Genomic DNA, 26,867 nt, shown 5'->3' with positions numbered 1-26,867 from the left:
TACACAGCAGCAGGATGGTGCAGATCACATGGCTGGGTGGCCAGGCAGGGCTGCTTCCTGCAGGATGGAGAGGAAGCCACCAGACTGAGACAAGCTGCTGAAGCCAGACTGTCTTCCTGGAGTGCTGAACATACCCTGCCTGGGCCCAGGCCAGATGGATCCATACCCATGCTCTGGGGGCAACTCCCTGGGAGACAGCACAGGGTGAGCCATGGCCCTATGCACTGGCCCTGTCCCTACTACCCTATGTAGAGCTGGCTGGGTCAGGGATGGAAGGGATTAGGAGAGAAAGGCCCATTAGCTGTAATTGGGAGCCAACTGTCATGCTGGCATGGGCAGGTGGGGGCAGGGACAGTGTAGGAGATGGCAGACACTGCCCCAGCCCCTGCTCTGAGTACACCTGCAGCCACACCCTTATGCCCCAGGTCTCTGGTAGAGGGAAGGAGGCAGAGTTGCAACCTCTCTGCCCCACAGATGAATGGTGCCAAGCTAGAGGCATTCTCTGGACACCAGAGAACTGCAGAGGGGACTAGCTGCCCCCTTCCTACTCTTTGCCTCCTCACCCAACTCATCCATCCCTCCACATCTCCCCACCTGGCACAGGGCGAGGGGAAAGGAGGGGTGAGGAGCTGCCTGACTGCCTAGCAAGGATGCGGTTGCCAGCAGGCAGTGTCAGTCCAAGAAAACTGCATCCTGAGGCAGAGCCTGCCAGGGGTGGGTGCTGCATGCCACCAGGGGATCCCTGGTTAGAAGCTAGGGGAGGTGCTTGCACTGAGGCTGGGATGCAGGGAGAACTGCCAGGTCCTTGCTGCTCAACAAGAGTGCAAGGAGTTGAACATGCCTTTGAGTCCCTTCCCCATGAGCCTGGGGCTCCAGCCAGAGCTCCTGCTATGCCTGCCTTATCCATCTGTCTGTCCCTAGGGAGTGGTGGGGTGCCACTATGCACAGGAGCTCAGCACCAGCAGACTGGACCCAAGTCTGTGGTCACTCAAGAGAGCTCCAGCATGGATCTCTGCCCCACCTGCACACACCTGAGTGAAGCTCTCCCACCCTTGCAGGCCCTTCTATAGGGTAACCCTTTTCCTCCCCAGCATGGTCACACTTGACGGGGTTGAGGCCTCACAGCCTCCCTCAGGCAAGCCTTACCGGGGGCCGGTTGACCAGCCAGTAGGCCTGCTCCTGGCAGTCTATGACAATGCGATCGCCCTTCCGGCGCTGCTTGGCTGCCCTGTCAATAGAAAGGTAGCATCAGGCAAGAAGGGCTACAAGCAGCCACTCCTCTACTGCTCTTGGGACAGCCGGTGCTGGAGCCCTCCTGAGAGGAGGGGCCAAGCCCAGCCCAGGCCAAGACCAGAGCAGCTGGTTTTCCCACCCCAACTTAGCAAAGGCCCCAAACAAGGGGAGCTTCAGGAGGAATAAGGGGTCCCTTCAGGTGAGCTGGTGTAAGCTGCTGTCCCCTTCTTTGCCTCTTCACAGCCCTTGTTAGAGTTGCCATCTCTCAAGCCCCAAATGCTGGCACCATCAGGAAAAGCATCTACCTCTGGGGAGCAGCAGATTGAAGGCTCAAGATAGGTAGAGGAGAGGCTGACCAGGACATGAGCAGCAGCAAACAGAGTCCTTCTACTCACTCAGGCAGCCTCCAGCTCTGCTCCCTGCCCTGCCAGAAGGATATGACCTCTCAGCTGATTGCTTGAACTGGCGCCTCATTGGAAGCAGTCAGTGGGCATTGTAACAAGGAGCGTAGAGTTCCTGTTACTGTGAGAGAGAGACTGGAGTAGCTTGAACCCAGGCAGCTAAATAGGGGCCAGTTGTAAGAAGGGCGGTTGTAGGGAATGCTGCTGCTCAGGCAGTAAGCTGCCCGTCAAGGCAAAGAGTACACCTGTAGACAGTCTGAGGCTAGCTATAAGCAGCAGCAAGAGAAGGCAGGCAGGTCATTAGGCTCAGACTGAATACCCCTGGGTATGTGGCTGCTGAGCCACCTGACTAGAAGGGTGCAGGTTTAGGGAGTATTTAAGCCCAGGGTCTGAGCCTAGCAGGCAGTTGGGCCCTGGAGGCTGAAGAGGAATGAGTTTGTGGCTAATACCTGGGCTAACCTAGGACTATTGCAAGTATACTACTGCTGACTTGCAAGGGAATGGGACCCAGGGTTGGGTAGGCAGTCCTGAGAGACATCCAAGTTGGTGTTTGTGTTCTGACTGAGTGGGGAGTTTGAATTATAGCCTTAAAGGTTTAGTCCTATGTTAGAATTTGGTAATCTGGTGGTTTGGACAGGACTAAGAGGTGATGGAGCTCCCAAAAGGCCTGGGAGCAAAGCGGAGACAGCATCACAGTGGGCTCAGTGCTGGGGAGCAGGGCAGAGGTTGGAGCCCAGCAAAAGGAAAGGGGCAGAGGCCAAGGCCCCAACGAAGGGACAGTGATTGAGTGGTAACATCTGAGGGAAGGGATGGGCATAGCTACTGGGGCATTTGGTGGCCACAAACTTAAGGCAGTTAGGGCCCAGGTGGCATGGATGGGCCAGAAAAGCTCAGCTAGTGCTTAAGGGGCAAAACTGAGACCACCAGGGTCCAGGAGGGACCTGCCAGCTGACAGATAGACAAAGACTTGTTCAGGGAATATCAGGCAGCCTCTCTTTTTACAAATTAACCAATTACATCAAGGCATAGCAAGCAACAGAAAGGGGAGGGTACCTGTAAAGTCAAAGTGGGACAGGTGCAGTGTGGCTACCAGGGGGTGTCACAACCACCTCTGGGGCCTGGCATGTGCTACAGCATGGATTTAGGAATGGGGTGCCCACATTTTTTTTTGAGATCCCCTGTTTTATGGGTAGTCTGCATAGCTCTCCCTTGCCACGTCTCGATGTTAGTTGATACACAGAGTGTGGGAGGCTGCCCTGGTCTTATTACAGTGACCACCCAGATTGTGGTCCTGGCCTTCTGGGCCAATTGAATGGCTCTGTACCTTGCCTACACCATGCCCAATGCCTCGCAGATGGCATCCTTACAGATGTTCTACCAATTGCTGAAGCAGCCCCTCTCTGAGCCTTCCAACTTCTCAGCCTCTCTCAGCCCCACTCTGGGCCCTCAGAGCTCTGTCTCGCTGCACAGCCCCTTCCTGGGCTGCCAGACTCTTTGGTCTCCCTCTAGGCTCCACTTGGGATGCCAGACCCCTTGGTCTCTCCTCCAGCCCCTCTCTGGGTCCTCAGACCCCTCGGTCTCGCACAACCATTCCCTTGGCTACCAGGCCCCTCTGTCTCCCTCCCAGCCCCACTCCAGACTGCCAGCTCCTTTTGGTCCTTTGTCCTGCACCCTTTTAATTCTCCACTTCCCTAGCCACTCTCTAGGCCCTTGGATCCATCCAGTCCTGCACTCTGTTCCCTGGCCCCTTGCTGGGCCTCTGGACCCATGTGGTCCCGGTGTTCCCTGACCAAGTGCTTTTCTATCCAGGTATGCACCCCTAGCCCTCCCTTTCCATGGGGTAACCCACAAGGCAGTGGGAGCTGAGGCTTTCCAGCACTCCATCCTCACCTTTCCCTGCAGTGACCCATGTGTGGTATTTCATGGAGGCTGCCCCACCACAGACAGCCCCACCACACAAACCAGCCCAAGTAGGGTGCAGTTTCAGGTCTTACCCAGGACCAGTCTTCAGGCCTACCTGATCTTACAAGTCCCTCTCTAGGCTTTCCCCTAGATGTCCTACACCCTTCCTGGGCTGTTAGCCACCCGTCCCCGTCTCCATCTCCCATCCGAGTTCTCCATCTCTGGCCCCCAGGTCTCTCTCAGACCTCTTTCATTGATCCCTCCTTTATCAGATGGCTGAGAGCCAGCCATCCTCATCCTGTGCTGCATGCCCCTTGACCCCTTCCTCTCGGCTGTGGTCACACAAGAACCTTTGGCCTCTCCTAGGCCTTGGCCCTGTTTCAGGCCAGTTGAGAACTCCAGGCTCTCCTGACTCTGGCAGTCTCTGCTATAGTCTATTTCACCCTTTGGCCCCTCCTGGGCCCTGGCCCTGCACAGGTCAGTTGAGATTCCCAGGGTCAGTCCTCCAGCTGTCAGTCTCCTTGTCTCTGTAGGTCCATCCGTAGATCACTCCCTCTCTCTGGGCTCACCTGGAGCCCTGCATAGGTCTTCCCTAACATAGCCTCTTCCTTCTCTGGCCACATATGGACCCCTTAATAGGCCCCCACATTTTGTCCCACTCAGTGGGTTCACCGAGACCCTTCATTAGGTCTCCCAAACACTCAGCCCCTCTCCCAGGGCTCACCTCGCCTCTCAATAGGTCCCTGTGCACCCAGACCCTCTCTCTCTGGGTTTATCTGGCCCTGGGGACTGCAGGGCCACTATCCTCATCTTGATTTTCTCCCATCTCTAAACAGAGTATCACTGGGCAGTGTCTCCTGGTTCCTTGAGCTTGTCTGAGGGCGAGTGGGTGCTGTCTGGTGTACTCTGCTCTGTGACCCCACTTGGCACGCCTGTTTTGAAACTCTGATCTGCACTTCCATCCTTGTTGTTTCATTCTTTGTCCCACAAACTCTGTTGTCCCTTTTTCCTGTGGCCTCCCTGCCTAAGGGAGGCCAATGAGTGACTTGGTTGGCTGGATCCACGGGTTTTTTAGAAGTGGACAAATAGGCTGGACTCATTTGGTCTCTCAATAGGCCCCTGTGCACTCAGCTCCCTTCTTAGGGCTCTGGACCCCCATATTGGTTTCCCCAGGAATCTCTTCCATCCCCTTAGTTCCTATCCAAATCTCTGGATGTTATTCTCCTTGCTTCCATTCAGGAGCAGCAGCCTTCCTGCTGTGATGTTCCTTCATCAGCTCCCAAGATGTTACTGCCAGCCCTACTCTCAGGGTCTGGGCTTATACCCAGTCTAAACCCAGCCCTCTTCCAATCAGGCCTAGCCTTACCTGCCAGCCCCCTGGGTCAGTTGACTCCACAATTAGCACTGACCCCCACCTGCTGGTGGCTCAGCAGGCTGCCTTACCCCTTGAAGTGGCAGGCACATCAAGTGACCTGACACACAGGCATTACCACCTCCTGGAGTGGGGGAATGAGGGAGGAGTGTCTGCCAGTGTGGCGCAAGGCAGTCAGAAGCTGGTGACAGTGTTGCTGGGGGAGAAGGGGGGTTGGGTCCTGCCCTCTGACTAGCAACCTGGCCTGTCTCATTATGGGCTGCAGCAGATTTGGCCATTGGCACTGCTCCATGCTGAGCTTTTGCTTTCAAGGCTCATTAACCTCCTCACTCAAGGACCCTGGCTAGCCAGAGGCTGATCCACGACTCTGGGCACCTGGGAAGTAGTACACACTGAGCTCTCATATGCTGAAGCTCGGCCCTGCATAGCACTCTGCCAGGATCCCCAAGTTGCTGCTCTTGGCAGAGCACAATTCTGCAGCCTCGCATATTTCCTGACATGTACCTTGGTGACATGGGGCAGAATCCCCAGAGCCCTAGGCATATTTCTGCTGTAAGTGTGGAGACAGGAGGGGCCCTGATCTCACCCTTACATCCCATGAGCCCTGGCTGGGTACTGGGGCAAGAACTCACCGGAGCTGCTCCCGGGCTTGCATCACCACAAAGTCCCAGGTGTGGTTGATCCTCTTGTGCAGCAGGTTGTAGTTGTCCTGGAGCGAGTGCATAGGGAAGTCAGTCCCCGCCCAGCCCCATCCTCTCTCCCCCTGGCTACCCAGAGCCAGATACATTCCAGGCAGGGCAACCCCACACCCTAGTGTCAGTACCTTTCAGTCATGGCTTCTGCCTGCAGTCTGGGGACCTCAGCAAGGGAAAAAACCTCATTTACTCCACCCAAGCATCTCCCTGCCCCATGCAGTGTCAAGGCTGCCCGGTGGTTCCCTGTTCCAGCCCTTCTGATGGCATCAGGCTATAATGGGCAGAGACAGTTCCAGGGTGAGTCAGCAGGTTGCATTGTTGGGAATGCTGAAGTAGCCACTACTGCGATCACAGCCCTTGCTGATGCCCCTCAGTCCTGATCTGCAGCTCTCTTGTATTCTCATCCCAACCCCCATCTCCCCCAAACCCCTGCTTTGTAGGTCCTTTACTATCCTAACCACTTCCCCAGGAGCCAAGGGAACTCTGCAGTGTGGTTAGCACCTGTATCTTACCTTCTCATGGTCGATTAGGTCACCCTGCTTGCGGATGTTCTTCTTGGCTAGATAAATTGCTGCAGTAAGGCAAAGGAGCCATCAGCATGGGCAGCTCTGGATGACATTTGGGCGGGGAAGAGGGGGGGGGGTCCCTGTTCATGGAGCCAGGTGGTGCCAGGTGCTGGGCTCTGCCCTAATTGCACTTTAGTCTCAGTTTCCCCCAAAATAATTGCAGTGCCAGGAGCAGCATGTTCCTGTGCCCATGTTAAGGGGCAGCCTTTCCATGGGGCTTGAACCCACACCCATTCACAGAGAGTAAAGAGTGGCAGGGAGGTCCAAAGCTGGCTGGGCCAGCAGAGCTGAGCACAGAAGATATGCTACCAGCCCTGGGCTCTGCCCAGATCCCTGCAGCTGGGACCAAACACAACAGCCCTTAGAATCAGAAGAACAGCAGACAGGCATAGTTCAGCCCAAGGGCTCTTCTAGTATGGTGTTGAAAGCAGGCAGGTGGGGAAACAGCTGAGCTCAGAGCCACCACTCTGAATCCTGCAGTGCTCAGGCCTCCACCTGAGGTTGGAGCTACTGGCAGCTGGCACCTCAGGGCTTTTCCTGTAAATCTGTTGGGGGACAGGGCCAAAACAGAGCAGATGAGAGCCAGGGGTGCTGGGGGCTCCAGACAGGACTGACAGGCCAAGGTCCCAATGCTGCAGAATGACACCTACCATAATCCAGCTCTGTGGCTGGCCACTTAGTGCTGGTCCAGAAGTATGGGGTCTGTAAGGAGAAAGAGACAGAGGGGGCACTGCTGTCACTGAATGGAAACTGGGGGTGAGGAGGGCACTGGTCCTGCCCTGCTAATGCAGTTCATGCAGCAGGACCTCATTGGAAGTGGGCACAGTTAGGAGGGGGATCCCAACCAGGTACAGTGAAGCTGCTAGACAGCCCCAGCCTGGAAGCCCTGAAGCAGATCCGTTTTGCTGCCTCCAGCCCAGCCTACACCAGACATGAAGATGGCATCACAGGGCCTGTCTGGTACTCAAAAGTATCAGAACTGTGGGCTTGTGCATGAGTCCTTCAGGCCTCTGCAGCACCTGCTGGGCACCAGTCCCACAGCTCTGGGCCTGCTCAGCAGGGTGGGGCCCTGCGGGAGCACCCAGTACTGGGGCATTGGTAGTATGTCTCACTCACTGCTCTCTCCAAGCCAGGGTGAAGCAGCTACAAACTTCCTAGCAGTCGGTATAAGGGACCTGGGAAGCATCACAGCACTCGCCCACCACAACAGCAGGCCTGATCCAGCAGCCCCAGCCTTGTCCTGGTTATGAAAATCAGCCATGAGGGTCCCCACACCTTGCTGCCCTCCCTGTCTTAGGGACACAGGTTTGGGCGTGTCCAGGAAAGCACTCAGGCTCAGGAGAGGCATCATGGAGCAAGCCCCCAGGACCTATGGGGGAGTTGACTCAAGGGCATGAGGAGGGGTGGGGAATGGAGCCCTGATTCCCTCACCAGGCCTACCTGGAACCTGTAGGGGGACTCATCGGCTCGCAGCACCAGGTTGCGGGGATCCTTGAGAGGGTAGATATAGCCATGCTTCACAATCAGGTTCCCGAGGTGCAAGGATTCTGCAGGAGAGATATGGCCAGGCTGCTTGGAGTATAGTGCAGCAGCAGGCGCCCACCCACCACCTGCTGTGGACCCCTCAACCTTCACCATGCCCAACAGAACACCAGTTACACCAACCCTACCCCATGAAACAGCAGAGCAGACCCATGAAACAGCAGACCCACTCACAGGCTCAGATCACTGCAACTGCTCATTATCACGCTGAACTGAAATGCCTGGCACTATTTTGCACATGCCGACAAAGCCCCTGCCCTAGGAAGCTGTTCCAACCCTCCTCCCAGCTTGGCCAGCTGACAGAATGCCCTGCTGCAGGAACCTAGCAGGAATGGGCCTGGGATCTGTGCAGGATGCTGGCCCTCTGTGTTGATGGCTCTAGCAGGGCAGGATCCTTGCTGGGTGACAGAAGACAGCCTGGCGTCTTGCAGCTCTGGGGGTAGAGTGTGACAGTTGCAAGAGAAGAGCAGTCTCCTCAGCACAGGCCAGCTGGGCCAAAAATGTCCCCGCAAAGCAGAAGGGGCCACATGCCTGTATTGGGGTTACCATTACCCATTGGGACAGCTTGTTGCATACAACCCATGGCTTCAAGCCAGGGCACAGCAAAATAAAGGCTTCACTCAGCCTGAAATCAGCCCCCAGCACAGTCCCAGCCCCACCTGCAAGTTCAGGACAGCTCAGAGGGAACAGCAGCGTTCCCCAGGACCCCAAGTCCTTACAGTACACCAAGGTCCATGCCAGCAGCAAACAGGGCAGCTACTGGGAAAGGGAGGGTTCAGGCCAAGAAAGCTCTCTGCAGCCACTGCTTGCCAACAGGAGGGCGTGCAATGCCTGGCCACCTACAGCGATGGCAAGAAGCCTCATGCCAGAGGGCTGTTGGGCAAGCAGGTCTCACATGTTGCCCAACTGCTCCATGCTGGAACTGCCAGTGCAGTGGCTATCCCAGCACCAAGTTGGACATGGTCAGCACCCAGCACTTGGCACCAGATTTGCTCCATGTATGCTGGCCAAGCAGGGTGTAGGCTGGAAGCACAGAAAGGCACCCTGAACAGCCATCCCAGGAGTCCTCCCATGCCTGGGCAGGCCTCTTAAGGCAGCAAGGGCAGCCCAGCACATGGGACGAGGCGTGGGCTCCTGCTCATGGTTTCATACCCTGGCCTTTGTGCATTACTTCTAACGCAGGGCACTCTGCCTCACCAGGGATATGAGGGGTGAAACCCTATCCTTTTCTTCTTGGAACTGTGGTAGGGGCAAGAGAAGCTGAAGGCTGACAGGAAAAGAGACCACAGGCTTTGCTGACGCTGGGTACATTTGAACCTATGGGAGCTGGACCAGACCAAAACCAACTCTGGTTCCTAGTGCTGCTCCCAGCAGAGGGGCAGGACTGGAGGCTGGTATCCCAGATGGGCAGGTGCAGGGTGGTCTGCAACAGTGACAGGGGCTCTAGGAGGGATGAGGGTAGAGGAGCTGGCCAAGGACACTGTCACTGCCAAGTGAGGCAGAGGCTGGCTGACACAGCTGTGCTAAGAATACATAGTTTCCTGCACACCCCTGTTAGCATTACTAGGATGCAGAGTTGATGTGACAGCCCCTGTGCTCCCTACCCACTCCATGCACATGGTTTCTTGCCTGCCTCCTGGAAAGGGCTGCCCTGAACTAACCTGCAGGCTGTCTGCCATCAGTTCAGCACAGCACAGCACAGCACAAGTCAGCAGAAACTTTCACAGGGTAGAAGCTCTCACAGAGCCTTGCTCTGGCTCTAGGAGATGCCAGACAACAAATGGTCGCAGGGCCTTCCCATAACCTAGAGCTGCACTGCTGGCTGCATGCTCTGCAACCTGGGGCTCAGGATCAGGCAGAAGCCACCTAGAGGTGACACCACAAAACTGGAGACATTTCAAATATGCAGGTCAGCTCCACTCCCTCCTGCATAAGCCCTGCCCCCCACTGGGCCATGGGAGCAGCTCTGGGGTTCGTCCCCTAGGTGGGCACACCCCCAAACTGCACTGCATTGCCAAACTCATCTGCCTTGTAGAGTACAGAGCACAAATGTAGCCAGCCACTGCCAAGGGGGAGACTTGGCAGCAACCAGCCCAGGGTCCCAGGCAGCCTGGCAGGGCTGTTCCACATCTGCAGCCTAATCGGAGAGAGACTGGGTGGAGCCAGGGGGTCAGGTTCAGCTCCTAGATCAGTCCTAGCTGCTACAATACTGCATGGGCAGCTCCTAAAGTCTCAGAGGTGGCTGCAGCTTCAGGGTTCCCTCTGCTACCAGGCATGGACCTTTTTACTCATAGCCATGCTGCTGTGGGACCAGTTGCTAGGGGATGTCCAGCAAGACAAGTCAGTCGAGTTGATGCTGGGAGCCACACAGCTCTGCAGCTTTCTAGCTAGGCAAGGCCTTCTGCACTGCTGCTGAGCCAGGGACCAGCCTGCCACGTGTCCTAGGGCACAGGCATGGTTGCTGCATCCCCTTGGGACATGCATTTTGCACAAACAACTCTGGGTCACTCTGGAAGAGACCAGGCCCAACTGGCCCTTCAGAGATGGACTGAGCCAGACCCATGCCTTGGTGCCAAGTCATTTATGTACTTGGTACTTCCCAAGAGGAGCCAAGAAGAACAGGGTAGCAAGCGCTATCCTGAAGTAGCCGTGTGACAAGGGTCTGTACAGGGGATGGAAAGCCTTAGTTCTTGAGGGAGAGGATAGAACAAACATCTTAGTCTTCCAGCCAGAGAAAGCAGGCCTTACCCAGATCCTCCTCTATGGGGACAAGGTTCCCAAATCGCTGGCCTGGCATCCCACCCATGCAAAACAGAGCCCAGGGCTGAGCTGAGGTAGTGCTTACCCTCCTCAGAGATGGTGTACTTCTGGATGAGCCACTCCACAATGTCATTCCCTGGGGGAACAGAAGCACACATAACCAAGGACACTGGAGACTCAGTGAGCCACAACCCATGTCTCAAAAGCCCCTCCAGCGTCCACTATGGGCACAGGGCCAATGCTGGACTGGCATGGGTTGGCCTCCAGGAGAAGGTGCATGGGAAGTTCTAGGAGAGCCCACAAATATAAGAAGAGGGGACTGCAAGGCATGGGTAAGGGCAAAGGCACACACAAAGAGAATGGGGGTGGCAGGAGGATGCTGGGGAAAAGATGAAACAAGAGGGCAGAACCAGGGGGTGACAATGGGCAAGAGCACAGTACAGAGGTAGAGCTAAGGGGTAACCTGGGGCATGACAGGCCTTCCATCCCCATGAGCCTCTGATCACCATCTGGAGCTGTCCAGGGCACAGTCAGTGCCTGCCAAGAAAGCAGCAGACAGCATCTGGGCCTAAGCCTTCCCTGCAGTGTCAGCTCTCAGCCTGGCCCAATGAATAATTGATATCCTGATGCATTACTGCTGGCACATGACTGCCTGCAGCCAGGAATGGAGGCTGAGAGCTTGGTTTGGGAAAAGAAGGCAGAGAAGACAGCCCTAGCCAATGCACCAGGACAGACCTGCTCCTGTAGAGTGGAGGATTCAGCACCCTGACTCCAGTTGTCAACTCTGCAGGCTAAGGCATGGAAGAGGGGCAAAGCCACAGAGGAAGCAGTGCATACAGTTTGTGAAAAGGGGGAAATCTGTGGGCCCAGGGGCAGGTGCCTAGCATGATGCCTTAAGAAGGGATCCAGTCTGGCTCTGCAGAAAAGAACATCCAAAACTTATCTTGATTTGCAAGAGCAGCCATTTCTCCCTGGAGCACTGCACATCCCCTCCACATTCTAGCCCAGTGCTAGGCTGGGTGCCAGCAAAGGCAGGCACTGGAGCTGCAGCAAGACTGGAGTGCAGCTGTGGAAAATACTAGTTCCTGTAAAGCTAGCACAGACAAAGCCAGCAGACTTGTGGGGTGAGGCAGCGGCTACAGCCTACAGTCTGGTCCCTCTTGGTGTGGAGGTTACTGTGCAGAGAAGCACTCTTTCTGCTGCCAATATCAGGGTAGAGGTTTCACAAAGCCAAAGGCCCAGGCAAGGCAGTGGCCCCAGCAGCAACATGATTACTGGGTAAAGAGCAAGGTCTGGGGCTGAATCCTTGCACATGGTGCACTTACACCACATTGAGTGTTGTTCACATACACATTGAAAAGCTCCCTACACAACCACCTATGCCATACACACAACATATGCACAGATGCACCACACCACATGGTGTGCAGACCCTGCTCCCCATAATAACATGCTGTCAATTCAGAGACATCCAACTGGGTATATGTGCATCAGCCATCTCCCCTGGGCATAAAGAGCATTTGCTCAGAGGAAGATGGCCTGGGAAGCGGTAGCACAAAGCATGCCCATTACACTAGCATGCTCACATATCATTAAGATGGTGGGGGAGGGAACAGGACTGCTGTCCAGTCCCAGATCCCAGGGCACAGACATAGCTAACAGCTGTGTAATCTCTTTAGTGCACTCAGGTTAGGGGTAGGCATCAGGGGTGTGCGAAGCGGGTCCTATTCGATTCGGATTCGGCCCGAATCAGGGACAGTGATTCGATTCGTTGATTCAGAGCACAGTCCCCGATTCCATTTGGCCAAATCCGAATCTGAAGATTAGATGCTGATTTGGAGTATCAGTGATTCGGACACAGACACAGCTTTAAATGTTTTTTTACATGCCTCAAGGTACCAGCGCAGCTTGAGAACGCTGCAATGCTGGGGTGCATGAAGCATCCCACAGGAGCGCAGGAGGGCCTCCACATGCTCAATGGTGAACCTGGAAGTGGACCAGAAGTACTTCTGGTCCACTCCTGGGTCTGCTGGAGAGCACCCCCCACAGTGATCAGCTGCAGGGGGACCCCAGGTGCCCCCTCAGACCCAGGTGGCACAGGTCACTGAGCCAGGGGAGTGCAGGGGGGCCCCCCGCAAGCTCCCCGGCAGACCCAAAAGTGGACTGAAAGTGCCTCTGGTCCACTTCCGGGTCTGCTGCTGAGCACGCTGGGGACCACCCCACACTTCTGTGGGACACTCCATGCGCCCCAGCATCCCAATGTTGACAAGCTACCTGCTATCTAGAGGTATGTAGGAAAAACATTTAAAGCTGTGTCTATGTCTGAATCGCGAATCTTTCCGAAACTCTCCAAATTGATTTGGAGGGTTCCAATTTGATTTGGAGAGATTAAAGGGTCTCTTAATTTGATTCAGACTTGGCCACCAAATCGGGCCGAATCTCCGCCCAATCGAATCAGGGACCAAAGTTTCGCACAGCTCTAGTAGGCATGAGTGATGGGACACTGGGAGAGATGACATGCATGTTTGATGCAGAGGGAGGGAGAGAACATGAGCAGAGGGAGGTGGGGTGAGGAGCACAGTAGAACTTACCAGTCATTGCATGAGGGATCACTGTAATTAGCAAGCGCTGGTTTCTCATCTTGACACCCATGTCTGGATCTTGCATGATGACAATCATGCGCTCCATCTGAGGGGGAGAGCCGCAGAGACTGAGTCAAAGAGACCAGCCCACCCCTACACACTTAGCAAAGACCCACTGACAAACTCTGCATGTTGCAAGGGGAGTACTGCAGCCCCTCTGCACAGTTGGGGAAGGGCAGGAAGAGGCCTGGGCATCCTTTATTTGCAGAGAAGAGATGAGACCAAGCAAGGTGAAGGGGTAGCACTAGGGCAGAGGGAATTTCAGACTAGCAGGTGCCAGGGAGCACAGGCTGGAGGGGAAGCTCCGAGCTCCTCATGCCATGGATCTGAAATCTCAGAAAGTGCCTCTGCTCCAAGCAAAACTCTGGGTAGTGTGGGCAACATGCTGGAGTCCTCTGCTCAGGGCGTAACTGGGGTCAAAGAGCTGCCCAGAAATTGGATCTCATAAGAGATGGGATGGAAAACAACATGGAGATGCTTTTGTGTCTTTCCAGAATCAATGACACAGCCTGGTCTGGATCCTGTGATCTGCCCTGGTCACACAACCTCCTTCAGGATATTGAAGAATGCAACTGAAGGGAAGGAGGATAAGAACAACTGGGGCCTGGACAGATTGTCAGAGAAAGTGAAGAGTGGATATGTTACCTCAGAGAAGAGACAAGTATGAGGGGACCTGGTGAACAAGTGACTGGTCTAAAGAGAGTTGAGTTGGGAGTGCCTGTCTTCTTCATCTTGTAACAAAAACAGGGGACATATAGAGACAGCAAAATGGAACACACTCATCAAACAAACAAGAAGAATCACACCCCTGCACAATATACAAAGCTCAGGGAACTCTAGACCACAAGAGGTCACTGAGGCTAAAAGCTCTACAATATTATCACATAATCACGGGGCTGGAAGGGACCTCAGGGGTCATCTAGTGAGTCCAATCCCTGAACAGACCTAGGATGAACTGTTGCTAAACCATCCCAGACAGGTGTTGCCCAGCCAGCTGCTTCCTGAAAGTATCCAAGGAAGAGATTCTATAACTTCCCTGGCTAACTTGTTCCACTGTCCTATGGTTCTGCCAGTTGGGAAATGTTTCCTGAGGTTTAGCCAAAATCTGCTTTACTTCAGTTTAAACCCATTGTTTCATGTCCTACCCTCTGCAGCAGGGGAAAACAGTTATTTCCCTCTTTCTTATGGCAGCTTTTCAAATGTCTGAAAACTGCTATCACACCCCCCATTAAGTTCCTTTTCCCAAACCAGACATGCATATATTTGTCAGCTCTTCCCTCATACAACTTGCCCTCCAATGCCTTTACCATTCTCACTCACTTCTGGATCTTCTCCATTTTCTCTATATCTTTCTTAAATACGTTGCCCAGAAATGCACACAGTACTCCAGCAGAGGCCCAGCCAGCATCCAGCTGAGTGGCACTATCAGCTCCCATATCTTGCATACAATATTTCTGTTAATGCAGCCCAAGGCTGCAATTTTTTGTGTGATAACATCACACTGCTGACTCATGTTAAGCTTGTAACTCTAGATCCTTTTCAGTAGTGCCTTTTCAGTTACCACCTCACTTTGTATCTGTGCATTTGGTTTCTCTTCTCTAGGTGTAGCACTCTACACTCCTCTTTGTTAAATTTCAGTTTTTGTCTATAATTCTCCAATTCATCATGTTCATTTTAAATTCAACCCCTATCCTCCTAACTGTTTGCAAGCCCTCACAGTTGTGTCATCTGCCAACTCAGTCAGGAAGCTTGCTATTCCCAATCCAATTCTTTAACAAAAATGTTAAATGGCACCTGACCCAGAACTGAGCTCTGTGAAGCCACCTGCCATTTAGTTTCTCTCTGATTGTGGTTATTCACCCAATTATATATCTCCTTAACAGTAATTCTACTTATCCTATATTGCTCTAGTTTATTTACAAGAATGTCATGGGGGAACATATGAAAAACCTTACTAAGATTTGGGCATATTATGTCTATCATGTTCCCTTCATCCACCAATCCAGTTACCCTGTCAAAGACAGGAATCAATTTGTCTTGGTACAGTTTGTCCCTAATGAAGCCATATTTAACACTGCTAGTGACCTCCCTTCCTCCTCCAGGTATTTGCAAAGTGACGGTGTTATGATTTGCACTAGTAACTTTGCAGACATTCAGCAGGGGGCTGGCTGTGTCTCTGGGGGATGAGCATCCCAGTTATAACAGTGCAGGCTGAACAAGGTGGAGCTCTAGAAAAACCACAAGCCCCCCTGCTTCAGGACACTCAGCATCAGACACCAGAGGCTGGGGAGGGGGAAGGGAGTTGGGGACTCCACCAGCGTTCCTGCTAAAGGGTGCTGTAGTCCTGCCCGCTAGAGGGGCCTGGGTCCGACCCAGTCAGGCTAAGCCTCTCTCCCATTCTATCAAACAAGCAGAGCGCGACAAGCCATGACTTCATAGGAACAAGGCAGGTGAGCAAATGCAGATGGATGACCAGTGGGGACGTGCCCTGCCCTGGGGCTGACAGGTGGCAGGTCCAGCTTGTTTCCTGAACTGCGCTTAGGACTCTGGCCTTCAGCCAAGCTGCAGGTGCTCTGTTTATTCAGCAATCTGAGCCCCCAGACTCCTGGCTGGGACCACCACGGGGGCAGTTCTCCAGCCGAATGAACAAGCACCAGGTGAGGCCCCACCCGCCCGGCCCAGCTGACAGGAGTGGGCAAGGAGGCACTCCGGGCTCAGGCTGGTTTTAGGCTGCAGCCAGAGCCAGCCAAAGCCCCCCGGGGCCTAGGGCACAGCCCCCTCCAGCCCCTGCCCGCGGCAGAGCTCGGCCGAGCGGCGGCTGCTCCTCCCGGTGGTCCCGAGGCCCGGGCTGAGCCCCGCCGGGCGCCCCCTCCACGGACGGGCGGCTGCCAAGGTCGGGCGGAGAGGGGCAGCGCTGCGTGGGCCACGGCCCGGCCTCCCCCGGCCGCAGAGGAGCAAAGCCCGGGCAGGCGGCTCCATCCACCCCAGGGGGCTGCGGCGGGTCAGGCGGCGCCCGCTCCCGGGTCCCGCTCCCACGTCCCCGGCGCCCGCCCGGCAGCAGCCCCCGCCACGGACACGTCCCGCAGCCCCGCGCAGCCCCCGCGCTCACCTTGGCCAGGCAGGGCATGTGCGGGCGGGGCCGGCCGCCGGCGCTGATGGTCATGGCGAGGCGCGGGACGCGGGATGCAGGCGCGGGACACTGGGCTCCGGCGCGCTCCGCCGCGCGCTTTAGCGCCGCTGCCGCCCCCTGCAGGCGAGAGCGCGGCCCGGCCCCTCGTGCCGAGGCGGAGCCCAGCCCGGCCCCGCGGCCCGGCACCCAGGGCTCTGCCGCCGGCCCCGCGCAGGATGCGGCCCCCGCGGGCACCGCCCGCACACACCTAGCCGCCGCCCCGCCGAGCTCGGCTCCCCTGGGGCGCCGGAGCCGCGGCTGAGGGCCAGGCGCCGCGAGCCAAGAAGTGGTGAAGTGCCCGGGTGTAACCCAGGCCAGGATGAAGAGCAGCGCAGGTCGGGGCAGCAGGCACGGGGAGGCCGGAGCTGCTACTCTGGCACTGAGCTCCTGGGTTTGCTGCCAGGGCTCGGCCCTCAGCTCCGGTCCGACCAGCCAGGCCTCAGCCCAGCTAGGTGTCTGCTGCAGCGGGGAGCAAGGTCAGCAGTGCCCGTGGCTGCTGCAAGGGACAGGCTGAGAGGTGATGCTGTAAGCCCCTGCTCCGAGAGCACTGAGGGGAAGGAGGGCAGTGCCCCTGCTGTGGTGTCATCCTTGCTGTGCAGGGGAGACGGCTCCCAGGCACGTTCGGGGCTCTGACCAGCTGCTCCAGACCAGGCAGCTTGGTACTGCTTCCTGCAGGCAGACTCCAGGGTTGCTTTAGTGCTGTGTTGAGGGAAGTAAGAGCCCTGTCCTCCTCTGGGGACAGGCACCAGGGTGAAGGCTCTGGTCTGGGCAGCTGGGAGGGTTACATACTTGCTGGACAGAAACATGAGCACAGCAATGGCCTGGTCACAGCAGGTCTCCATGGCAAAGGCCTCCTCCAGCCACTCTATCACTATGCCCAAAGTTTCTTTGCAGGGAGGAGCCCTCTCTGCTGCCCCAACAATCTCTGGACTTCCCATGGGCTTCAAATCCCATCCCTCATGGGTTCCAGTCAGCACAAACATTTCCTCAGGTCAGCAGCCTGGTTGCCAGGAAAGCCTTTCCCAACGTAAAGGACACCCACAACCCAAACTGGCAGGTTCACATTGCAGCTACTCTTCCCACTGCCTCTAGAGGCACTACACGTGCAGTCAGTGTGATCAACCCAGATCTACAAATCACACACGACTGAATTGACAGCACCCCCTTGTGGAGACATTGCATACCTCGAGAGAAGATTAGCTATCAATAAGTTTCCCAGAAAAACTATGCCAAAAGCCCTCTTGTTGGCAGAGCTACCTCTGTGCTATGGCTTTTGCCAGCATAGCCACATTGGCTAGGGGATTTTTTGCCCATAGCTAACCAAATTAGTGTGACAAAACTTTGTAGTGTAGACCTGGTCTGAATGGGCATTAGTATGTGTGTGTCCTCTAGTGTGTCTGAATGCACAGGGGTTTGCATGTGCATATCCAGCCCTCATTTTCTATGATACTATGCTATACTTACGTATGTGCATATGCACATTTTTATATTATTGGAATCTATGTGCCTGTGAATCTGTGTGAGTGTACAAGTGAAAGAACGTGTGTACACATGCATGTGGATTTGTGCATACCCCTACAGTAGGGCAGGATGAAGTTCTTAGTCATTCCTGAACGTTTCCCCATGCTGGCCCCTACCTGGAGAGGATGGCACTTCAGAGACTGTTTCTGAAAGCTCTCATCCAGTATCAGCAGCCAGGCTGGGCAGTGCTCTGCCAGAATCTCCCTAGAGGCAAGTTCTGTGATGCTAGGGAAATGGGGCAGTGCTGTGCTGCTCCTGGGATGGGGCTTGCTGAGCTTGCTGCTGACATGGGGAGAGATTTCACTCAGAGTTGCATGATGGCAGAGAATAGCCTTGGGCCCCTGTGTCATATATTCAGTAGGGGCTCCATCCAGTACTACTGGCTGCTCAGTCCCGGTGTCTGGGGGACTATCAGCCTGCAAGGAACCAGATTGGGGCAGTGCAAACAGTAGTCCTGGGGGACAAGCTGCAGTTGTCCTATACAGAGGAGTGGGCCTTGGGGAATGCACTGCAATCTGGCCTGATTTATTCAGAGAGACCACAAGTGAGGCTGGGCCCCGTACACAGGATGCTCAGAGCTGGGCGAACCACCAGCCAGAGTAGAGGTCTTGGGACTGTATTCATCCAGGTCTGGGAGAACAAGGTCTCCCCCAAACCCTTCTGGTCCCCCCTAGTGAGTTTATAGACAGTCACCAGGTCCCCCCTCAGCCTTCTCTTGTGAAGGCTGAACAGGTTCAGGTCCCATGGCCTCTCATTGTTGTGTCTGCCCTGCTGTCCCCGGGTCACGCGGGTGGCCGTCCTCTGGACCCTCTCAATGTTGTCCACATCCCTCTTGAAGTGGGGTGCCCAGAACTGGACGCAGTACTCCAGCTGTGGCCTGACCAGTCTCGTGTAGAGGGGGAGGATCACCTCCTTGGACCTACTTGAGATGCACCTGTGGATGCACGATAAGGTCTGGTTAGCCCTGCCGACCGTGACCTCGCATTGTCGGCCCATGTTCATCTTGGAGTCAGTGATGACTCCAAGATCCCTTTCTGCCTCCATGCTCTCAAGAAGGGAGTTTCCCATCTTATAAGTGTGCTGCTGGTTACTACTGCCCAAGTGCAGCACCCTGCACTTGTCAGTATTGAAACGCATCCTGTTTTTGTTAGCCCACCCCTGCAACCTATCCAGGTCTTTCTGCAGTCTTTCCCTCCCTGCTAACGTGCCCACCTCATCCCAAATTTTGGTATCATGAGCAAATTTGAACAGGTTGCTTTTCACCCCGTCGTCCAAATTGCCGATAAAGAAATTGAATAGTGCAGGCCCAAGGACCGAGCCTTGGGGGACCCCGCTGCCCACTTCCCCCCAGGTCGAATATGACCCATCCACCACCACCCTCTGAGTACAACCCTTCAGCCAATTTGCAATCCATCTGACTGTGTAGGCATCGATGCCACAGTCGCCTAGTTTTTTAATGATGATGGGGCGGGAGACAGTGTCAAAGGTCTTGCTGAAGTCCAGAAAGACTACATCCACGGCGACACCTGCATCCAATGCTTTTGTGACCTGATCGTAAAAGGCGATCAGGTTGGTCTGACATGACCTGCCCCTAATGAAACTGTGCTGGTTGCCCTTGAGCATCATCTCCGATGCTGGCCCGTCACAGATGTGCTCCTTGATGATCTTCTCAAAGAGTTTCCCCAGGATTGAGGTAAGACTGACGGGCCTATAGCCCGGGTCCTCCCTTTCTTAAAGATGGGAGAGCATCTGGACCTGCTGATTTGAACACGTCCAGCCCCTCCAGAAGCACTCTAACCCAGTCCTCCTCAACCTTAGGTCTTGAGGCATTCCCCTTGAGTCCGTCTTGAATCATGCTGGGGGAGTCCCGGTCCCTGCACAGGAAAATGGAGGTGAAGAATTTGTTAAAGAGGTCTGCCTTCTCCTCTGGCGTAACCACCAGATTGCCCAGCGTATCTTGCAGGGGCCCCACATTTCCCAGTGCCTTCTTCATCCTCTCTGTATATTTGAAAAAGGACTTTTTATTATCTTTGATCTAGGACGCTAGTCCTAGCTCTATGTCCACCTTAGCTTTCCTAACAGCCCCCCTACAGGCCCCAGCAGTGGAGGTATACTCCTCTTTGGAGATAGCCCCCCTCTTCCACTGGGTGTACGCCACCTTTTTGGCAACCAGGCATTCCTGGACGTCCTTGGTGAGCCAGGGGGGCTTTTGGGCACTCTTTCCCCCTTGCTTCTTGTTGGGATCATCACCCCTTGGGCCCTGAATATCGTCTCCTTAAGGAACGACCACTCATCTTGGGCACTGAGTTCCCTTGCCCTCGAGAACTCCAGCGCCTCTCCCACCAATCTCCTCAACTCATTGAAGCTGGCCCTCTTGAAGTCTAGGGCTACTGCCTTGCTGCAGGCCCTTGTCACCCTGCACTGGATGATGAATTCCAGCAAGCGATGATCGCTATCACCCAGGTGGTCAAGAACCTGGATCCCCCTTACTAGATCATCGCCTGTGGCCAGGACCAGGTCCAACAGGGTATTTCCTCTGGTGGGACTGTGCACCTCCTGTGTTAAGTGGAGGTCCTGTATCTTGGCCAGGAACCTCCTGGAACGGTCCGACCTGGCTGACTGCTCCTCCCAGCAGATGTCTGGGTAATTTAGATCACCCGTGACAACTACATCCCTTACCTTAAGTGCCTCTGCAAGCTGGCCCGAAAATTCCCGGTCTAGCTCCTCCCCTTGGCTAGGGGGTCTGTCGTAGACCCCCACCGTTAAATCCCTCTCCCCACGACCCCCTTGTATCTTGACCCAGAGCACTTCAGCTTGCCCCTCCTCCGACCCCATTTTGCTGGCAGAGGATGTGTATTGCTCTTTGACTTAGAGCACCACACCCCCTCCCTTCCTTCCTTCTCTATCCCGCCTGTAGAGCCTATAGCCCCTAATGCTAACTGCCCAGTCGTGGGATGAATCCCACCACGTTTCTGTAATCCCTACTATGTCTCGGTTTGAACTGGCTACTCTGATGGCGAGTTCCTCCTGTTTGTTCCCCATACTACGAGCATTGGTATACAGGCATTTAAGGCCTTGCAAGGCCTCTTGTGCACCTCTGCAGCCCTGCTGTCAGACACAGGTCCACATGCTACATCACTGTCAGAGCAACATGGATCAAGTGAGCTTACATGAGCACAAGCACTTGGCTCCTGCACAGAAAGCCAAAGTACTGCCCTGTGGATGTCTGATGGCAGAGGCATTCATGTAGAGACCACTCAACTCTGTGTTCACCATCTCCCTGAAGGCATCAAAGCAGTCGCCACAGTGCCCATGTGCGGGATCCTAGCTGGGATTTACAAAGAGGTACTTTGACTGCCTTTATGTGCCTTTACACAACACAGAGTGCCTTTGATCCTGGTACCCAGGTCTTGAGGGGGTAGCAGGGCAGGTAGACCCAGGTCCTACAGACATATAAGCATTTGCTTATCTTCATTCCTGGCCCACTCTCCTTCAAACTATATTTATACAGGCAAAGACAAGCACATACATAGGCGATACATAGGGAGCCTGGGGGGAGGGGGGGGGGGACATGCTGCCCCTGAGATTGGCCGAAGCTGCCACTGGCTTCTGCAGGCAGTCCCCACTCACTGCTTGCCACTCTACCCCCCACCACCACAGACACCACTATTGGCGGCTGCAGGCGGTCCCTGCTCGCCGCTTGCCACCACTGACACCACTGGCAGCAGCTGTGGGCAGTCCCCGCTCACTGCCATGGTGCCTCCCCAGTCTCGGGGAGGCAGCCGAGAGCACGTGCCTAACTGTTTTCAGGATTGCAGCCTAAGTGCTGAGGCTGCCTCTTTGCTCTGTTCTAGTCATCAACCAGGTCTGAAACATTCACCCAGCCCTTTCTGAACCCCTGAAGACTACCCCACAGGACTGTGATCCCAGCACAACCTGAGAAGGGAGTACAGGGTTCAAAGTGGGACACTAAATATGTCCCTGTCTGCTATTTTTAACTCTCAAACATCAGATGTTGGCCTGCTCATCAGTTCATGTGGCACAGCCTATCCAGGTTGACAACCACCATATTCCCTAAACCATGAACTGCTGTTTTACCAGCCCCACTGGCTGCTATAGGATGAGGACTTTGTACCCCCTTCCCACCCTCCATTGTCCATATGCTGATCTTTACAGTCTAGGAAAACTAATGGGGTCAGAGGGGTGGTTGGAGGAAATGACATGGCATCCTGTTTGGGTGCTACATCATTTGGAGAGTTGTGGGGGGAGGGCATTGGCTTGGCCTGGGACAGCTGGAATCTTGGTGGGTGTCTTCATTTGCAGCCTGGGGCTTATGGAGATCTTAACTTGGTGTAGTTCAGCCTGGGACCTTATGAGGGAAAGCATAGGGCTCACTGTACAGGTACAGTACAGCTTCCTTGGCAGGGCTCAGGAGTGTGCAAGTTAGCTTAGTTTGGGGGACACTTGAGGCTGGTTTTTTTAGGTAAAGGCTGGGAGCTGCAGGTGGGGGGAGGTGTTCCTTGTATTGGTTTTCTGAGTTTAGAGGTGGCCTTCACTTGGTCATGTGTAGTCTGGTGCTTGGGGGTGGGGGTTTAGCTTGGTTTAATGCACCCTAGAGCAGAGGTGGGCAAAATACAGCCCTCCAATTGATTGTATTTGGCCTTCTGCTGCCCCCAAGGTGCTCCACATGGGGCTGAGCCCCACCCACTCCTGCCTAGGGCAGCCCTCAGTGCACTCCTGCTGGCACTCACCCTGAGCCCGGTGACAGTACCACCTCAGCTCCAGCCAGAGTACCTAGCTTCTTGGCAGACCCAACAGTTACTTGGGTACTGGTCAGCTCCAGCAGCTCCTCCTCCTGACCCTAGAGCTGTTGGAAGGCTCCTACTCACTGATTAATCGAGTCTGCTCTGCATGCAAACTGAGGCAAACTGCAGTGTGTCACATGCAGTTGTATAAGTGGCAAAATGTGCATACAGAAAATGGTGACAGTGCACTTTTGAACTAAAGCACCTCTGAGATGTTTTCTCAGTACTGACAGGCATTTTGCTCCCAAAAAACCAACAAACTAGGGAGTCGCAACAAACAATAGTTCTTTCCACATTTATACACTTTGGTTCATGCTTATTAACATTTGTTCCACCTCTGTTCCTCCTTCTGTTCCACCCATTTCTCCTCCCATCTCAAGCTCCACTTCTGTTTACTGCTTGCTTCATTAGCATGGAATTGCCTATGCATTTCATTCATTTACATGCCTCTTTGCTAGAGTGCATGTCAAAGGCCATGAACTTACTTCTTTGGTCAATGGGCAAACTTTGACTAAAACCTGGAAACTTCTTCACCAATCACCATTTACCATTTTGCACATGTTCATCTTGGATCCTGTTACCAATTATGTGTTGTTTTTCATATTCCAATCTGTTTTTCTGTCCCATGTTGTACCATCTTCCACATTCCTAAGACTTCACCTCATTCACAGCACACAGACTTACACAGACTCACTTGAAAATGGTTGACACAGTTAAGATGGTTACTTAGCATAAGCAAATGGATGGCTTAGCATAAGCATTCATAAGCAAAATCTGCTTGCCTAAGCATCTTGCAATATACTTTTAATATATCATTCTGCCTTGTGGTTAGCAGCTTTTGTATAGCCTTGTATTCAGCTGCAAATCCAATGCTCCCCAAGATCCAAATATTGTCACCCTAACAGAAGTAAGTAATCACAGAACCCCTGGCAAATCTCTTCCAAAACTTGTGATGCTCTAGGGAGGTCCCCGAGGACTGAAACAGGGCCAGTGTTGTGTCTGTCTTCAAGAATGGAAGGAGGGAGGACCCAGGAAACTATAGGCCAGTTAACTTCTATCCCAGGGAAAATCCTGGAAAAATTCATGAAGGAGTCTATGTGACATAGGCTTGCAGAAGGTAGAATACAACAACCAGCATGGCTTTGTCGTGGGCAGGTCTTGTCTTACCAACCTCCTCAGGTGATTCGCCACCTGGACAAGAGAGAGGAGGTTGACATTATGTACCTTGACTTCTAAAAAGCTTTCAATCTGGTATCCCACAATGTTCTCCTGAGAAAATTGGAAAACTGTGGTCTTAACTGCAAGACAGTCAGGTGGATAGGAAACTGGCTGTGGGGTAGAACCCAGAGAGCATGTCCACACATGCAGGCATGTGCACTTGCAGCAGCTCAAATAGAACCAGTGCAAATTTGAGCCAAGGCTTTTTGCCTCAGCACATGTGCCTGGACATGCACTTTGGTGAGATGCAAGTTGTGCCTCTTGGGGCAAAATAACCCTGCCTGGCTCCTCCTGGATCTGCAGCCAGGGGGAGCTAGAGCCAACAGTATAAAAAGCTGCCCTGTCCTGCCCCATCAGTACAAAAACCTGCCCTGGGAACCTCTGGGAAGAAGTTGGCTATGCCCCTTCCTGTCCCAGGCTGCTGCTGCAAGCTTGGCCTCAGGAGCTTCTGGGGAGAAGATAACTAGGCCCTTTCCTACCTCTGGCTACTGTTAGTTGCTGGCTTGGTCTCAGAGCTTTTGGAGTAAGTTGGCCACACCTCTTCCTGCCTTGGACTGCTGCTGCTGTTGTTGCTCCCCCCGCAGTGGGGAGTCCTCTGCTGCATGCTGCTGCTTCCCCTTGGGGAGGGGCCCACTGCACTGCACTGTACCCCAGCTTCTGCACCCCTGTTCTGGCTTGTTGCCCAGCCTGCCGCCAAGCCACAGTCAGGGGACAGCCTGGGGAGGGAGCCTCCACTGCCTGTGGGGCCCCTCCTCCACCATCACTGCCAGAGCCTGAAGGTACCTTGCCTGCCCGAGCTGCCTTGGCATGCCAGCCCTCACCTCACCTCCACTTTCACCAGAAGCACACCCTGAGTGGCTGAACTGGACAGTTCCCACCATCACTGCTGCTGCCGCACCCTCTCAGGAGAGAGGGAAGATTCTCTGCTGAACTACCTGACACCACACCTGCACTGCATTACTTCCTAATTGATTGATTGCTCCTGCCCTCCTCCACAGCTACCTTACTGCACCTGATCCTGATTTGTCTTCCTGCCTACTGCTCTGCTGCTGAGCACTTGGCTGGAGGCCAGAGAGGCTTCTAGATAGATATTCCACAACCAGAGCCCCTACACCAGTCCAGCCATCTTTTTCATCTGCCTCAGCAGCCTTCTCTGTATGTTTTTGCCCTTGTGTGGTAAGCCCTGTGGTCCACTCCCCCTGACCTGGTGTTTGTGTGGCTGAGTAAGCCAGCTTGAGTTTCCCCAGCATGTGTGTAGTGTGTGTGTTCTCCCCCCCTCCCCCACATTCTCAAAGCATAGGCCTCCTGCTTTTTTTTTTCTTCTTGTGGGGTTGTGGCTCAGTGAGCCTCAGCCCCCTTCCTCCCTATCCCCCTTCTGCCCCACAACCCCAACCTGTCCCTACTAGATTCACCAGCCCCATGGAATATTTTGTTTCTCTTTATTCTATTCCCTGCCTCATGTGAAACAATGGCAGGGCAGGAACCTTCTGCGGGGAGGGGGGTAGATGCCCCCACAGAGCTTCCTGTAGCCCCCACTATGGGGGTGGATCCCAGCCAAGCCCCCAAGGGGATGCATGCCCCTGCAGCCTCCACCCTGGAAGCAGAGTCAAACCAACCTCCTCTGGGGGTGGAGAAGCCTGCAACCTCTGCTGCAGGGGCAGCTGGGACTCCAGTAGGGAGCCAACAGGGCTGGGGGGGGGGGGTCTCCCCTGGCCAGGCCCCCCCCCAAGGGGTTCCCAAGCCCCCTCTCCCATCATCAGGGACCAAGGGCAAAGACAGTGGGAAGGGCTCCTCTTCAGCCTTCACTACAGCTTGGGGGTGGTAAGGGAAAGGGCCTTGCCCCCAAGCCTAGACCACCAGCACCTGAGGGGACCAGGTGCACTACACCAGCCAGCACACCCATTCAGCCTGGCCCTGGCCCCGGCCCTGGCCCCACCAACATGGCCCCCTGGGCAGGGAACTGCAGCTGTGCACAGTTAGCTGTGGGGAGACGTGAAGCCAGAGGGCCTGGACCGTCCACTGTCAGCCCTTTCAGCTCAGGCAGTGGGGCTCCCTTTCCAGCACTCACCTGCAGGCATGGGGTGAAGTGCCAGCTGCCCAAGTGGGAGAACCTGCACTTTGTGACCTGGGTGCAGGCCCAGTCTTGGGTAATGGGGGCCCCCTCAAGATTGTGGCAGCCCCCTGCTTTCATGGTAAGGGGGTCTTTTTTCTTGCCTTGGAGGCCACCACACAAAAGGCAGTGAAGAGGGGACTCATGGTGGTAGGGGAACATGTCCCTGTAACAGGAGGCCTCCTTGAGGCCACTTTCTCTGTGGCCCGCCCACCTGTTTCTGGGCTAACCGCCTGCCTTCTCACCCACCACACCTTGTTGGTATAATTAATTAATAGATGTTAATTAAGCAGGAGGCTGCCCATTTCCTGCCCCAATGCCAGGGGGTGCTATCTGCAGCTCCATTCCTCCCCTATACCGCAGCCCAAGCCTCACAGATGGCACCTAGGGGTTATCATAAGTCACTGGACCCCTCTCTGGGCCCCAGAATCCTCCTAACTGAACCCCACCTGGATTCCTCTCCTCAGGCAGTCTCATCTGCCTTCATACTAGGCAGCATAGCTCCCTGAACCATTTCCCTTCTGGGTGTGGTCTTGGGAGGGGAAGAGAAGTCCTCCATGTCAGAGGGCTCTAGCTGTGCTTGGGCCTTCCTCTTGTCTTTATGCTCAGAGGGGACCTGCACCCACTCAGCCATGGGGGGGGTTGTCAGGTGGTCAGGCTCCAGCAAGAGAAGGTGAGGGTTGGGGGGGGCAGCCATGATGGGGGTATGACTAGGGACAGGGGGGCCCTGCTCCAAAATGGCTACCCTCATCAGGCACCTGGCAGCTGCCAGCTCCAGGCCCTTAAAGTGGCAGGCACAACCAGTGCCCTGCCACAGTCCCCCTTGAGTCTCTGGAAGAGCTGGGGACCAAGGTGGTCCTCAGCTCCGTCCCTCCCTATATCCCCAATTGGGCCCTACTCCCCCAGCTCCAAACCCTGGGGGGAGTTATCT

General features: G+C 54.8%; 1 protein-coding gene across 5 annotated transcripts in view; it reads right to left on the bottom strand.

The window, feature by feature from the left end:
• Nucleotides 1–16,332, bottom strand: part of RGS11 (regulator of G protein signaling 11) — a 53,184-nt gene extending 36,852 nt beyond the window's left edge. For all 5 annotated transcript variants that reach the window (XM_059716681.1, XM_059716682.1, XM_059716678.1 and 2 more), the window contains exons 1-8: nt 16,223–16,332; nt 13,063–13,159; nt 10,557–10,607; nt 7,610–7,716; nt 6,820–6,871; nt 6,116–6,174; nt 5,541–5,617; nt 1,147–1,228 (exon numbers count right to left, since the gene is read on the bottom strand). In XM_059716681.1, the coding sequence (XP_059572664.1) occupies nt 1,147–1,228; nt 5,541–5,617; nt 6,116–6,174; nt 6,820–6,871; nt 7,610–7,716; nt 10,557–10,607; nt 13,063–13,159; nt 16,223–16,276 (579 nt within the window). In that variant the 5' untranslated portion in view covers nt 16,277–16,332. The remainder of the gene's footprint in view (nt 1–1,146; nt 1,229–5,540; nt 5,618–6,115; nt 6,175–6,819; nt 6,872–7,609; nt 7,717–10,556; nt 10,608–13,062; nt 13,160–16,222) is intronic.
• Between the last annotated feature and the right edge of the window lie 10,535 nt (nt 16,333–26,867).

This window comes from Alligator mississippiensis, chromosome 13 (genome assembly GCF_030867095.1).
Source record: "Alligator mississippiensis isolate rAllMis1 chromosome 13, rAllMis1, whole genome shotgun sequence".
Taxonomy (NCBI): domain Eukaryota; kingdom Metazoa; phylum Chordata; order Crocodylia; family Alligatoridae; genus Alligator; species Alligator mississippiensis.
This window is presented reverse-complemented; position numbering and strand designations above follow the sequence as displayed.